At 43.8% G+C, this 16,162-nt stretch overlaps 1 protein-coding gene across 1 annotated transcript in view; it reads right to left on the bottom strand.

Annotated features, from left to right (window-relative positions):
• The window catches only part of FANCI (FA complementation group I), a 78,930-nt gene that overhangs the window by 5,507 nt on the left and 57,261 nt on the right, over positions 1–16,162 (bottom strand). Inside the window, exons 21-34 of the mRNA XM_001926870.7 lie at positions 15,141–15,311; positions 14,944–15,065; positions 13,938–14,102; positions 12,869–13,048; positions 8,998–9,164; positions 8,309–8,385; positions 7,311–7,427; positions 4,088–4,139; positions 3,152–3,279; positions 2,986–3,054; positions 2,708–2,801; positions 2,205–2,392; positions 901–954; positions 759–818 (exon numbers count right to left, since the gene is read on the bottom strand). Coding sequence (XP_001926905.3) covers positions 759–818; positions 901–954; positions 2,205–2,392; positions 2,708–2,801; positions 2,986–3,054; positions 3,152–3,279; positions 4,088–4,139; positions 7,311–7,427; positions 8,309–8,385; positions 8,998–9,164; positions 12,869–13,048; positions 13,938–14,102; positions 14,944–15,065; positions 15,141–15,311 — 1,644 coding nt within the window. The remainder of the gene's footprint in view (positions 1–758; positions 819–900; positions 955–2,204; positions 2,393–2,707; positions 2,802–2,985; positions 3,055–3,151; positions 3,280–4,087; positions 4,140–7,310; positions 7,428–8,308; positions 8,386–8,997; positions 9,165–12,868; positions 13,049–13,937; positions 14,103–14,943; positions 15,066–15,140; positions 15,312–16,162) is intronic.

Here is a 16,162-nt window from a genome sequence, read left to right as displayed (position 1 = left end):
TATGCCATGGCCCCCTCCTCTCCCCCAAAAGAAAACTGCTACTGAACACAGCCAAGCTCATTCATTTGTATACTGACCATGGCTACTTTCAACAACAGAGTTTAGTCATGACACCAACTATATGACCTGCAAAACCTAAACGCGCTTACCATCTAGCCCTTTGCAGAGAAAGTTTGCTGACCCCTGTTGCAGAGTCAAAGTACCCAGGTTTGGGTCACAACTTTGCCTCTTAATTTGCTATCTGTCCTTGGCTTTTTAAATAACTAACATTACCATTTGGCAGAACATTCCAAAGCTCAGTCTGGGAAACGCTGCTGTGAGACTACGTTCATCTTACTAGAAGAGGTGACAGGTAGAGACGCTTGCCTGGTGTTGTGTGAAGCACCATCCGTGCGTCACTTCATTCGTCCTCGCTATGCTCGCTGCGGCTTCACTCACATCCCCAAAGGATACCCGACGGCATGGATGTGGAATCATCCAGAAATAAACCAGCTCGCTGAACCCAAGCATGCTTGTTTCTTCCCGGCTCCAAGTGCAAACATCAAATGTGTTTTCTCTAAATCAAACTTTCATTTGTCTTATATATATAAAGATTTCCTCCTGCCTTGGCTTGTTCTCAAATGGGCACCTCTGGCTTATGGTAAACAGGGAACAAACTTCATGTATGCTCAGCTCAAGTGGCCTGGCCGTCGCCTGGGAATGTGAGGGGTCTGTTCTCACTTGAAGATACATTTTGATGCAGGCTCTGACTCACTTACCTGCATGTAGGAAATGAAAGAATAGCACAGAGGGGTCAGATGTGAACCTGAGAGCTTCACCTGCAGCAAAGGAGAAGGAAACCAATGTAATTGTAGGAATAAGATGTTTCCCCCATTCCTAGGAAAGGCATTCTCAACTCACCAGCTTTTCCATATTTTTCGGAATTCCTCCAGACCGCTGACACACCTGGAGATACTAATAAGAGGTTCCAAGATTGGCATGTCAACTTATATAAATGTCCCATGAAACCATAGGTAGGTGACTCTGAGCAAATGGAGTGTGACTTACTACTAAGGGGAGAGGGAAAATAAAACAAGCTACCATATTCACGGAAAATCCTAGACTTAAGGATTCCTCTTCTTCCTCCTCTAAGCTTCAAAAGCTTCCCAGACAGAAGGCGAAAAGGGCTCCTATTTCTGACTTGTGCAGTTTATTGCTTTAAACCAATGACTTTGCTATTTTTCCTTAAAAAAAAAAAAGGTGTCAATTTTGAAGGTTCTCAGTATTTCTACCACAGAAGCTTAATGGCCACACCACACAGCCAGAGCTACAGCTTTACAGAAATAGCTGCACTGCTGTTTGAGTATGTGGTGTAAGGTGGTCCAGCATCTTTCTTGGGTTGTCTGTGTCTAAGTATTTAATGCAAATCATCACTAGAGTCAGAACTAAATCACCAGGTTCTTAACACTCTTTGGATGTCTGTTGAAAATAAAATATTGCCAAGTACAAAGAAAGTTTCTGTTAATAGATTCTAAGAAGCAGTAACCTAAACTCAAGGGTACGTCTGCTTTGAATTTTTTAAAAATAAACTTACTCCCTGCCCTAGTTACCTGACCTGCAAGGCATAACACCTTCCTGTTAAAGGAACAAACACCTTTTCAGTGCCCAGACTGCTTTGAAATAGCCTAATTTTTTGTGCAACTGGAATCCAATTAAATTCTGATTAAATATCAAATTAAATCTGTAGTTTTTGTTTGCTTGTTTTGGTCTTTTTAGGATCATACCTGCAGCATATGGAAGTTCCCAGGCTAGGGGTCTGGGAACTGCAAATTGGAGCTGCAGCTGCCGGCTCATGCCGCAGCCACACCAGATCTCAGCCAGATCCTTAACTCACTGAGTGAGGCCAGGGATCGAACCCACATCCTCATGGATACTAGTCGGGTTCTTAACCTGAAGAGCCACCAACAGGAACTCCTCTATAGCTGCACTCTCAATTGGATGCCACATACTTAATATGCAAAGGAAATAAGGGCCTCTAAAAACAGATTTAGAATTATGCCATCAACTGTTTTTTCCAGGCCGGTGGAGACACCTGCCACCTCCTGATGGAACCATGACTTGCAGAGATGCAGGCGAGAGCTCAGCACAGGGGCTTTCTGCAGCAGTGGGTAGTGGCCTGCTAGGTGGGGCAGGATGGGGGTGATGACCAGTTCTCCAATACTCACGTATCTGACAAGTGCTGTGAGGATGGTGTACATCTTGCAAAGGTCCTTTAACAAGGTTTCCACACAGCTGCCCGATGGCAGAGCCGTCTGCACTAGCTCATGGAAAAAGGTAAGCAGAGTTCCCAGTTGTATGATGATGGCTTTCTCAATGGGATGACTTGGGAGAGTTGTCTGAGAAGAGGCCTCTTCTGAAGGGAAATGAAAATGGCACATTCAAACCCAAGTGGCCTTGTTTTCTAGTTCAGGTGAGATTTAGAAACCAACTGAACATCATTAACTAGGAATCCTGTAGGGAAAATGAGCAGGTAATTCGTCAGGCAGAATCTCTTCATAACTGTGTTGTCATAAGCCACACTGCCTCCTACTTCTTTCGTTCCTTTGGAAATCCAGCACCAACAAACCGATGAACACATAGAGCTCAGGGCCTCTGCCTTCATGTGGGCCTCCATGGCTTTGCTTCGATCACAATTCCTGGAACCACCCCCCCCCCCGACTCATCTTACCTGGTGTGATTTCTTGGCTCACTTGTCCCTTAAGCTTGGTTATAAGCCAGTCCACTTCTTCTAGGACCTTCTCAGCTTGACTCAGAACAACTAGCTGTGAAAGAAAAAAAATGCCTGCCATGGCTCACTGCACCTGGCTGCTGGTATAATACAATAACCATGGCCACCTGCCATGGTTACAGGCCGCAGGATGTGAGCCACTGTAATTCACTCCACACAGGAAGTAAAATGCAAAGTATGACAAGGCTATTGCCCAAGGGTCCAAGATCAACACTTACACAGACTGTAGGGGCAGCTGTTCTCAAATTCACCATTGCAAAGTGGTTTGTTTTCTCCACTTCTACATCCTGGGGAAGGAAAGACAGGTGGGATGTCATGACAGTGAGGCTGTCCCCTGGCCTATTTCCCCAACTCAGGGGCTGTACTGAAGGCTCACGCTGGTACCTGGTCTATGTCTCCAAGATGCCCGTGGATATCCTGGGATAGGTCACGCAGCAGGGTGACAGGACTCTTACACAAAACATGGAGGCTGAAGAGCAAATTCATCAAGCCCTTGCAAAATGAGGCATCCTCTACGAGTAGGAAGGAAAGAAAATTAAGATGTTATAATCTAGTCAGTCTTTTAGAAGGTTGGGGAGCCTCACTGGAACATATAGCCAGTCACGTTTCAGGCGTGAGACCCCTGTGCTGCGCTGTGTCCACAAGCCCCCAAGAAGGGAGACACTTCCCCTTACTGCTATCACTCTCACTGCAACACTAGCACACAGGTCAAGAAACAGAACCCTACCAGCAGCCGGATCCCCCTCATCATCCTACCAAGGAAACAGTTATTCTGACTTGTAACCCCACACCTAGTTTTGTCTGATTTTGAACCTTATCTAAATGGAATTGCATAGCAAGTACTCTTTCTGCGTCTGTTGTTGTTTGGTCAACACTACGTCTGTGAGATTCCTCTGTTATGTGTTAGAGGACTCTGTTCACTTTCACTGCTGTGCAGTATTGCACTGTGACTACACAGCACAATTCCTTTATCCATTCTACTGTGGATAAACACCTGGGTTTAACTTTGCCTATGAGAAGGTGCTGCTGTGAGAATTCTTCCATCTACTTTTGCTGGGAGTGGAGGGGCTGGATCATATGCATATGCTTAATTTTAGCAGTCAGATGTTGCTGAACAATCTTCCAGAGTGTTATACCGACTCGCCCTTCCAGCAGCAGTGAATGAGAAGTTCAAGTGCACTATATTCTTTCCAACTCTTGGGTACTGGTATTGTGTGTTCTTTCATTTTGGCTGCTCTGGTGAAGGTATAATTTTCTAAACGCTGTTTGGTGGGAGTGACTTTATATAAAGCCTAAAAGGAAACACGCCAAGAAACTTACCCCAGCTGTTTTCCTTGCAAATCTTGGATGTCCAGGATAACATCTGCACAAACTAGAGATCATTTAGATATTATAGAAACATGTCAAAAGACAGATGGAGGTGCTGTCAGACTGAAAGAGCCCTAGGCTTTTCCAGGTCTAAGCAAATCATCCAGGCAACACATGCCTAGATCTACAGTGGTAATCTACTAAAAACAGGACAAAAGTCAATCCAAAATTATGAGAAGACTTGATACTTGTCTTAAATGCAGCCTATGACTGAATTTGCAATGTCTACGCCCTCACTAATGGCCAAAGGTCCTGTCTAGGCTCTTACCTCTGTGTTCCCTCTGCCCCTATCCAGTCTGGGGCTAAAGCACTTTTTTCCCTTTCCATGCCCCAGCTTCTGTGCAGTTGAGACATCTTTAAGGATAGTAAGCTGACAGAGATGGGCAAGAGAGTAAGATCCTGACCACAGAGATAGCTGAATTAACTTTCAGGAGCCAAGAAACCACAGGAGGTTAGAAGGAAGCAGGAAAGGAAAAGGAAAAAAGGCAACAATCAGAGTTCGGGTGGGCATAAGGTCTGGGACAATAGGTCCTGCACCGCCAGATGCACAATCGGCTTTCTGCTTCGGTGGTTCTTTGGCACGGGCTTTCAGCCACAGAGGCACTGCAGTGCAGTGATACTCAAGTGTAAAACGACCAGTGAAAATTCAGTTTTTGATCCGTTGGGGGAAAAGAAATTCAGAGTCTAACGAATTGAAAGTTCTCTGTGAACTTATATAAATAAAACAGGACACTGAACAAGCTTTTGTGTGAAGAGAGGTAGGGTTGGGAATAAGAATCTATATTCATATTGCTATACAGGAATAAAACAACTCTTTACATAAGAAACTAAAAGAAGGTATTTATTATTTGGGAGAAAAAGAACGGAACAGATGGAGAACACGAAAAGGAGGGAGACCATTTCCTATAAATCTTCTTATAATTTCTGGTTTCCAAATCATAGGACTTTTATTACCCATTCAAAATTAAATTAAAAAATCTTAGAGAGTTCCCACTGTGGTGCCACGGAATTGGCAGCGTCTCAGGAGCGCTGGAACACAGGTTTGATCTCTGGCCCAGCACAGTGGCTTAAGGATCTGGTGCTGCGAAAGCTATGCCTTAGGTTGCAACCATGGCTTAGATCTGATCCCTAGCCCAGGAACTCCATATGCCGTGAGGCAGCCAAAAAAGAATAGGAAAAAAAAATTTTTTTAATAGACTTACCTGAAGTTATGAGGAGTGGATGGTGAAAATTAAATTTAAAAAAATGTCCTGTTTATATTAGCCCTTCCAAATCTATTTTTCCTCAGATGTCCCTAAGTTCCAATTCTCTGTGTTTCTTTCCTAGCTCTGGGCCCCCTGCAGCAAAAGCAGCAACATGAAAGAATGCAGATGAAAGAAAAGTGGAGATATCTTGTTTCGATCTACGATGAAACAAGCAGAAAAGGGACTTTCTTTGGGCCACATGGAAAAAAAACTAGTCTGCTTTTCAGTGCTCGACACCATAACACACCAGGCTATGGTCTGGCTAACTCTTCCTAAAGCAAGAGCTCACACTCCAACTTGTCTCCTCACAGATCAGGAAGTAGCTGTCGAAGGACCACAAAGCCCTAGGCTCTCAAGGATACTCTTTATTATCCTATAGGGAAATTACTCCTGAATGGAACAGACCTACAAAATGTGGTCCCTCTCTCTCTCTTCTTTTTTGGCCACCCTATGGCATATGGAGTTCCTGGGCCGGGGATCAGAGCCAAGTCACAGGTGCGAATAGTACCGGATCCTTCAACCCACTGTGGCTGGGCCGGGCATAAAACCTGCATCCTGGCACTGCAGAGACACCGCCGATCCCACGGCGACACAGCAGGAAGGCTCATGTGGGTACATACTTTCTGTGTGGAAAGACCCATACACATGTACCTAAAACCTATCTTGGCAGAACTGACCCTGCTTTCTGACTTAGCACCTTTTGCTGAATCTCTCTCAAAGTCAGTACCTGCCACCATGATGAGAAAGCCAACTGCTGAATGTCAGCTATCTTGGTAATTAACATACTTTCACCTTAGAAAAGAAAGCACCAAGAATGGAGAAAAACACAGGTTAAGGCTGTTTTTGTTTTGCTTTTTTAGGGCTGCACCTGTGGCATATGGAGGGTCCCAGGTTAGGGGCTGAACTGGAACTGTAGCTGCTGACCTACACCACAGCTCACAGCAACACCCGATCCTTAGCCCACCGAGTGAGGCCAGGAATCGAACCTTTGTACTCACGGATGCCAGTCAGATTCGTTAACGGCTGAGCCACGACAAGAACTCCTGAAGTCTGGTTTTTCTTTTAGTTTTTTTGTTTTTTAGGGCTGTACCTGCGGCATATGGAGGGTCCCAGGCTAGGCGTGGAATCGGAGCTACACCACAGCCACAGCAATGCCAGATCTGAGCCATGTCTGCAACCTACACCGCAGCTCACAGCAATGCTGGATCCTTAACACACTGATTGAGGCCTGGGATCAAAACTGCATCCTCATGGATGCTAGTCGGGTTTGCTACCCACTGAGCCATAAGGGGAATTACAACAAAGGTTAAGGTTGAAGTGTGTAGAGATAAACAGGATTTTATTTTCTATAGTGTTTACTGTTTACCCTTGACAATGGCCAAACAAAAACTGTAATTATGTCACAGTAGAAACACTATGTAGGGAAGCATACATCTTATAGATCTTATATTAATTCAGGAGCATAACTGAATATATTATTTTAAATAAGTCAGAACTCGGAGTTTCTTGGTGGCTCAGCAGGTTAAAGATCTATCCCTAGCCTGAGAACTGCCATATGTGTGGCCAAAAAACAGCGAGGAGTTCCTGTTATGGCTCACTGGAAACAAATCTGACTAGTATCCATGAGGTTGCACATTTGCTCTCTGCCCTTGCTCAGTGGGTTAAGGATCTGCCGTTGCCGTGAGCTGTGGTGTAGGTCGAAGAGGAGGCTCAGATCCCGTGCTGCCGTGGTGTAGGCTGGCGGCTGCAGCTCTGATCCGACCCCTAGCCTGGGAACTTATATATACTGCAGGTTTGGCACCAAAAAGACAAAAAAAAAAAAAAAAAAAAAAAGCCAAACTTCAAGAGGACATTTAGGTATATACTTTAAGACATAGCACTTCCTGCCTTCTGAGGGATGCGAGGTGGGACTGAATGAGTGGTAGTCTTACCTGAGGGGAGGAGGGCTCCAGTAGCTTGGACAAGCTGGAGAGAACAGTGACTAGTAGGAAGGCTTCTTTGCTATTAAAGTCTTCCTCCTGGCTGCTGAGTATGTTTAACAAGGCCCTCTGAGAAAGGAAAAGCATATACAGAAACATTACCAGACATGTTACTAGCAGGAAGTAGAGACACTTAGCAGAGAGTCCTAACGCTGGGACAGAAAGGATTCAAAAAATACCAAAAATCCAAGAGGATAAAATCGGAAAATAAACTTAGATTGAACAGGTAGTTTCCTATCCTATTTTGGATGGTAAATCTGAGCTTTCTCCTGAAAGCTATGGACTCGTTCTCCTCCAATCCACTGCCAAATGTACATCAGGAATGAACAGTGCACCCAGGATGGGGTAGTTCCGAAAGTCCTGAAGCCCATCCACTGAGCCCAGGGTTAGACCACGTCCCAGTGCTGGCGTTCCCCACACACCTTCCCTGTTTTCCTTTTCTCTGTTCCTCTCCTACCACCTCATACACTCTCTATTTTGTCTGTCGATCTCTTCCCACTATAGTGTAAGCTCTGTGAGGGTAGGGTTTTCTCTCTTATTCCCTGCTGTATCTCCAGCACCTGGAACAGTCGCTGGCACATAATGGGAACTTTAAAATTATTTATTAAAGATATTTTCTGTGGTAAAAGATCCGGAGAGTGTGACAACCAGTGGTTAGAAATTAAATAGGCTTCCTTGCCCAGGCTTTATGCAATCTGGCTGACAAGGACAAATTATAGTTCATACTTCAATGGGCTCCTGGTTACCTCTTAATATCAACTCAGTGATTCTCAGAGGCAAGGAGCACTGCAGATTGGGGTGGCCTCGTAGACATCCTGCCTGGTATCCTTTTAAATGCATCATCTTTCATTCTAAGAGTTCCGTCTGGCTGCCTGGATGATGATCCAGAAGACCCCAGTCCTACCTGCTCACTGCTGGCCCTGCTGCAGCTCCTTTCCAAGGACCCTCACCTGAAACTGCCGGATCTGGAATGCTGCTCTCTGAGTGATGCTGACTTCCACCTCTTCTTCCTCCTTATCTGAGGCATCTAAGAAAGGAAAAGAACTCTATCTTCTTTGAAATGGGTTTTTTTAAATTGCCTGTTCATAGCTAAAATTTTAGAAGACCAGAAAAGTCTGAAGACAAACTTAATTATATTCCTAACATTCTGCAATTTCTTAATATTGTACTCCATTTTCTAGTAACTGTGGTTAAATGTAATCCAGTTAAGTGCCAACTCTAAATCCACTAGATGTCACTCCTTAGCAACATTAGGATTGTTCTCAGGTGTCCTCTGGTAGGTTAACAAACAGAATCAACAGTTTTGTTTAAGGTGTTCCCGTTGTGGCTCAGTGGAAACAAATCTGACTAGTATCCATGAGGATACAGGTTTGATTCCCAGCCTCACTCAGTGGGTTAAGGATCTGGCATTGCCATGAGCTGTGGTGTAGGTTGCAGATGCAGCTCTGATCCTGCGTGGCTATGGCTGTGATATAGGTCAGCAGCTATAGCTCTGATTCGACCCCTAGCCTGGGAACTTCCACACCACAGGTGTGGCCCAAAACACAGACAGACAGACAGACAGACACACACACACACACGATTTGGTTATGAAAGAGAAACTCAGCTCAAGCCAATGTATCAACATTGAAATGCCCACCCAGAGCCCTGAGGAAATGATGAATCTGGGGCTGGTAGAACTGCAGCACGACACTGAATATCTTCTGCAAACCCTCCAAGCACAGCAGTGAGATACTCTTTCCTTTCTCTTTCTTCCCTAACTCTTCCACTGAAGTAGGAATTGAAGTGTATCTCCAAAGCAAGACCCTGGGAAAAAACAATATTTTTAAAGTCAGGTTTACTGAGGTACAATTTACATACACTGAAATTCTGATTCTGTAGATGTATGGGTCTAAGAATTCTGACTACCCTACACAGCTGTACACTCATTCCCACAATCAAGATACTTCCATCATCCCCAAAGTTCCCTCATGCTCCTTTGCAGTCAATTCTTTCCCCGTGGTTTTCTAAGCAACCACTGATCTGTTTCCTGTCCCTATGGTTTTACTGTTTACAAAGTACATAAAAGTGGTATCATTCATTATGCAGCCTTCAGAGCCTGGCTTTGCTCACGGCATATGCTTTTGAGACTCATCTATGTTGCTGGGTATGTTCTAATTGGACCCGTTTTATTGCTGAGTAGGGATATACCTCAGCTCACCCATTCACCAATTTATCCATCAAAAGACTCTTTGGCTGTTTCCAAATTCAGCTATTACAGATAAAGCTGCCATATACAAACCTTTATGTGGATATCTGCTTGCATTCTTTCTGGGTAAAAACCTAAGAGTGGAACAAGTGTATCGGGTGGTAGGTGTGTGCTTGACTTTTTTCAAAAGCGGATGCATCATTTTACATTTCCACCAACACTGCCTAAGAGTTCAGACTCCTCCACACCCATGAGAACACCTGGCATGGTGAGTATTTTTTTTTTTTTTTTTTTTTGTCTTTTTGCCTTTTCTAGGACCGCTTCCGCAGCATATGGCGATTCCCAGGATAGGAGAATAATCAGAGCCACCAGCCTACACCAGAGCCACAGCAACGCAGGATCCAAGCAAGCCGCGTCTGCAACCTACACCACAGCTCATTGCAACGCCGGATCCTGAACCCACTGAGCGAGGCCAGGGATCGAACCCGCAACCTCATGGTTCCTAGTCAGATTCGTTAACCACTGTGCCACGACAGGAACTCCTGGTATTTTTGTTTCAGCATATTAATGGGGTGTTAGTGATATCTCATTGTGATTTTGATTTGCATTTACCTAAAGATTATGTTGATCATCCTTTTCTGTTTTTGTTTTTTTTTTCCTTTTTAGGGCCACACCCTCGGCATATGGAGGTTCCCAGGCTAGGGGTCTAATCGGAGCTGTAGCCACCGGCCTATGCCCGAGCCACAACAACGCCAGATCTGAGCCATGTCTTCAACCTGCACCATGGCTCACGGCAATGCTGGATTCTTACCCACAGAGCAAGGCTAGGGATTGAACCCGCAACCTCATGGTTCCCAGTGAGGTTCATTTCCACTGCGCCACGATAGGAACTCATCATCCTTTTGTGCCCACCTGCGCATCTTTGGTAAAGTGTCTGTTCAAATATTTTACCCATTTTTTATTTCAGTTGTTTTCTTAACAAGTTAGAAATTTCTTTATATACTATGGTTACCAGGCTATCATCGGGTACCAAGGTAATTACATCAGCCTCCTCATAAAACGAGTGGGGACTGTTCCCTCCTCCCTTCTCTCTTTTCTGGGAAAGTCTGTGTAATTGGTAATACTTACTAAAACATTTGGTATAATTCACCAGTGGAGGGAAAATTTTAAATCACAAATGCAATTTCTTTAATAGAGATATGATTACTCAGGCTACCTATTTCTTCTTGAGTAGGCTTTAAAGAAATTTGTCCATTTAAGTTATCAAGTGTACTGGCATAAAGTTAACATTCTGATATCATGAATTTTTCACATTTGTAGAATCAGTAGTGATGTCCCCTCTTCCTCATATACCCAATATTTATAATTTGTATCTTCTCTCTTTTCCTGAACAGTCTGGAAAAGGTTTAAGTTTATTGATCTATGAACCAGCTTTTGCTCTGATTCATTTTCTCTACTGTTTTCTGTTTTTATTTTCAACGATTCCACTTTGCCTTTATTATTTCCTTTCTTTTGCTTACTCTCATTTTGATCTGCTCCTAGGGGTCAAATCGGAGTTGCAGCTGTCGGCCTAAGTCACAGCTTGCAGCAACACCAATCCTTAACCCACTGAGCAAGGCCAGGGATCGAACCCCAGGATCCTCATGGACACCACGTCAGGTTCTCAACTTGCTGAGCCACAACGGCAACTCCTGTTACTGCTTTCTTGTTTAATTCTGTTGTGGTCAGCAAACATACTGATATAAATTTTTTTTTTTTTTTTTTTGTCTTTTTGCCATTTCTTTGGGCCGCTCCCGTGGCATATGGAAGTTCCCAGGCTAGGGGTCAAATCAGAGCCGGAGCCACCGGCCTACGTCAGAGCCACAGCAACGCGGGATCTGAGCCTCATCTGTGACCTACACCACAGCTCACGGCAACGCCGGATCGTTAACCCACTGAGCAAGGGCAGGGATTGAACCCACAACCTCAGGGTTCCTAGTCAGATTTGTTAACCACTGTGCCACGAAGGGAACTCCTCAAATTTTTTTTTTTAAGGGCCGAACCTGCGACATATCTAAGTTCCCAGGCTAGGAGTTGAATCGGAGCTGTAGCTGCCAGCCTACACCACAGCCACAGCAGCACAGAATCCATGCAGTGTCTGCGTCCTACACCACGGCTCACAGCAACACGGTGATCGTTAACTCACTACTAAGCAAAGCCAGGGAATGAACCCGCATCCTCATAGATACTAGTCAGATTCATTTCTGCTGCACCACAACGCGAACTCCCTGATACCAATTTCTAAAATTCGTTAAGTCTTGAGTTCCCTTGGAGTTCCCGCCATGGCTCAGTGGAAACGAATCTATGAACTGGGAGGCTGCAGGTTCGATCCCTGGCCTTGCTTAGTGGGTTAAGGATCTGGCATTGCTGTGAGCTGTGGTGTAGGTCGAAGACGCAGCTTGGATCTAGTGTTGCTGTGGCTCGGGCATAAGCCAGCAGCAACAGCTCCGATTAGACTCCTAGCCTGGGAACCTCCATATGCCACAGGTGCGGCCCTTTAAAAAAAAAGTCTGGAGTTCCCTTTGTGGCTCAGCAGGTTAAGGACCTAATGTTGTCTCTGAGGATGCAGGTTTGATCCCTGGCCTTGCTCAGTGGGTTAAGGATCCAGTGTTGCCAAAAGCTGTGCAGTAGGTTGTAGATGCAGCTTGGATCAGTGTTGCATGGCTGTGGCATAGGCCACAACTGAAGATCTGATTCAACCTCTGGCCCAGGAACTTCCATATGCTGCAGGTGTGGCTGTAAAAAGAAAAATAATTGTTGTTTGTTTTATGGCCCCCAATATGGTCCATCATGATGAATGTACCATGCACACATGAAAGAAATATGGATTTTGAAACTTACTGCATGTTCTATATACGTCGATTAAGTCAAGCTGGATGATAGTGTTGTTAATGTCCTTCATGTCTTTCCTGACTTTTTAATCTAATTCTATTGATTACTGAGAGGGGTAGATTATTTGTGTATTTCTCCTTCAGTTCTAACCATTTTTTCCCAAGCGTTTTGAAGCTCTGCTGTTAGGTGCATGTATGCTCAAAACTGTTACATCTTTTTGACAAATGATTCAGTCATTATGTAACACCCCTCTTTTTTCCTGGTAATAGAATAACATTTTGTATGTGATTAACAATCCACACCAAAACAGGACTAGGAAAAGTATCGTTATTAGTGACTGCGCTTTTACTTTAGGGCATGCCCAACCTCAGACTCCCTTCGTCCCCACCCTACTTTCCTCTCTTGGAGACTCGCAACTAGTGGAACACATTTCTAAGGGCATGTGACTTACCGAGTTATGTCACAGAGGTTCTGAAAGACCTTCTCTGGGTTGTGGCCATCAGGGCCACTCACGTGCCCGGTTTCCTTTAGCTGCTGTACCTTGTGCAGGGCTACACCCACTGCATAGCGCATAAACTCAGTGCTGGACCTCAGAACAGAGAGGCTCTCCTCGTGACTTTGGGCACTGTCCCTACAGAGAGAAAAAGAGAGAGGAGGAGATTCCCCTACTGCCAGTGGGACCTGGGATTAGGTTTTCTAGGGACTGTTCAGAATAGGAGCCCCCAGCAAGCTTTAATTGATAGATTCTAGGCAGCCCGCTGCAGAATCACTGCCATGGCTGTACCATTCTCAGAGTTATCGCACTCTCTCCCCCTCCTCCAATCCTTTAACTTTGATAAACTTAACTTTTTCTTTAGTGGCTTTTTTGTTATTGTTCCTCTGGGGTTTTTTTTGTTTTGTTTTTGTTTGTTTTTTCCCCTTTTTTGGCAATGCCCACAGCATGCGGAAGTTCCCATACCAGGGATGAAAGCCATGCCACAACTGTGACAACCCCAGATCCTTAACCCACTGAGCCCACAAGAAGACTCCATGTTCCTTTAGGGTTTGTTTTGTTTTTGTTTTTTGACGCACCCATTGCATATGGAAGTTCCTGGGCAAAGGACTGCATCTGAGACACAGCTGTGCCAATGCTGGGTCCTTAACCCAGTGCACCAAAGCAGGAACCAATCCTTTGGTTTTTTTTAAATCACATGGGTTTTTTTTTTTTCCCCTTCTCTTTTTATGTGTTAGGCTGTTCGAGTTACTTAGGTAGATTTTCTTACAACACACTGTTGGGATTCATCCCTCTTTCCATTCATGAGTTCCTTGTTACTCATTTTTCCTTTAATAATTCAAGGTATCTCTTTAAATGCCCACGTAGGATTTCTCTGCTTTCATTTTAAGAAAACTGCGAACCTCCTGACTTGCTTCTTACTGTATAATATGTTAGGATTGTGAATCCAAACGACTATCAGTAACTCTCAGTAGGTGTTTTTATCTTCACTGCACTGCTGTGTTTAAGGACTGTGTTAGAACCTTACCTGAAAAGAGCAGTGAGAAGATCAGACACAAATTTCATGGACAAAAAACTATCATTTGTTTTGTTGGCCACTTTAGTTTTGCCTTTACCAGCTTTTTCATTAAGGATGTCAGCGAGTTTCTTGTAACACATAAATAAGCTCAGAATCTTCTCAAACTTGTTCTTACTGTGTAAAAGGAAAAAGAGACCACCAAGGACAAGCATCAGAACACTGTGGTCTACTTTCATACATAGTAATAAGGCAATCACACTGCTTCTTTAGATGTCATAGTTTAGACCCAACATCGCCAGTGAATGGATCTTCACACAGCACTCCCAGGTCAAAACAATCTATCTGGGTTATTTCTTTTTTTTTTTTTTTTGCTATTTCTTGGGCCGCTCCCGCGGCATATGGAGGTTCCCAGGCTAGGGGTCGAATCGGAGCTGTATCTGCCAGCCTATGCCAGAGCCACAGCAACACGGGATCCGAGCCGTGTCTGCAACCTACACCACAGCTCACAGCAAAGCCGGATCGTCAACCCACTGAGCAAGGGCAGGGATTGAACCCGCAACCTCATGGTTCCTAGTTGGGTTCATTAACCACTGCGCCACGACGGGAACTCCTATCTGGGTTATTTCTTTTCTTCCCATATTTACACCAGTCATTGCAGTGCCCACTGAAGAGAACCAAAGTTTAATATGACCACCAATCAAAATTTCTCTACTAAAATCAGGAGTTCCTGAGTTCAGGATCTGTAGAACTTTGAATAAATTAAAGGCTACTGGCAAAACAAAATTCACCAACTTGTGTGGTATACGTTTTGGTGTTTCCTAGTAGAAAGGGCAGAGTTTGGTCTCAGGCTAGATGTCCATGTAAGAAATGGTGTCATGGTCTGTGGTGTGTTCGTACCTAGCATATTGTTAATTAAACTCTCTCTCTCTCTCTCACACACACACACACACACACACACACACACACAAAATGAATAATTCATCAAACTGCAAGCACAGTCATAACTATACCTTACCTGAAATTACTTATGGAGAAATTATATTCTATTAGAACCTCACAAACTCCCATAACAAGAGAAGCACAGATATTATTTTTGATGCCAGTACTAGTGCTCTGAGAAAAATCTGCTGACTTGTCCTAAGAGACACAAAATAAAATTAATAAGCTACTAAAAACTTCCATTACTCAACAGAGCTGAGACTTGGCAATTACCAGTTCAAAGTCCTCTAATTCACTCTTAATCATTCTACTAGTAATAGATTCCAACATGTCATCTAAGTCTTGATAGAATCCTTCTTCTTCTTCCTCCTCTTCTTGCTGTAGGGGCATCACTCTACTCTTATACCAGGCCAAACAGTGCTGAATACAACATAGCAGATAATCCTGTAGAAGAAAGTAACAACTGAATATTCTTGTTAAAAGATAACCCATGAAACTGTTGATAATCACCAAATAATCCTTATCTAAAGGCTAAAGTAAGTCATTCATTAGCATCACAAATTAAGCCAATCTGGATTAACAAAATTAGGAAAAGAATAACTGAACTATTAACAGAGGCATTGTTTTCTGGCCTTTCCTAAGGCACTGGCTTCATAAGTAGCTGACAGGCAACCAATGCAGTTATTAGATGTGCTATCTCTGATCTGGTACAAATATCATGGAGCCAGGGTGTGAACCTAAATCTTCTCTAGCTCCTCTGCATCCCAGAGGCTATTCTAAAGATAAGGGTTCTTAAATTGAGGGAATCTCTGGGAAACCAACATAGCATCTCTGATCTAGGCTGAGGATATCTCAATTGTAAGTCACTTGGGATGAGGGAGTTTCAGTTTTTATCTTTTCTGTCTTTTTGATGGCAGACAACTAGAACAGAAAATCAACCTGTCCTACTTCCTCTGAAGGTTCAACAGGATGCCAGTTCTATCTCAGCCTAAATAATATACTCCAGACTAATGAAACAGGTCCCCTGGGTTCATCTGCTCTTGGTTAACATCTTTCTCCCCATTCTAAAGCTTATTTACTTAGTATATGCAATCAAAGAGCCACCAACAGGAAATAAAACGCTCCTCGGGTGAAATGATGAATGCCTTGATTTAGTAAAGTACTGACATACAGATACCTCATTAACAGAACCAAGGTGATAATGGGTCAGAAAAGATACGCAGGGAAGAGTTAAGAATAAAAATTCATTGACAGTACCAGGAAGAGAGCTTCACAGGGAAGGTAACTCTGACGAT

This window comes from Sus scrofa, chromosome 7, assembly GCF_054392235.1.
Source record: "Sus scrofa isolate SSC_HxYL_T2T_F1_AM1 chromosome 7, Sscrofa_HxYL_maternal_Yorkshire_Landrace_v2.0, whole genome shotgun sequence".
Taxonomy (NCBI): domain Eukaryota; kingdom Metazoa; phylum Chordata; class Mammalia; order Artiodactyla; family Suidae; genus Sus; species Sus scrofa.
The sequence above is the reverse complement of the archived record's forward strand: the minus strand, read 5'-3'. Positions and strand labels throughout refer to the sequence as shown.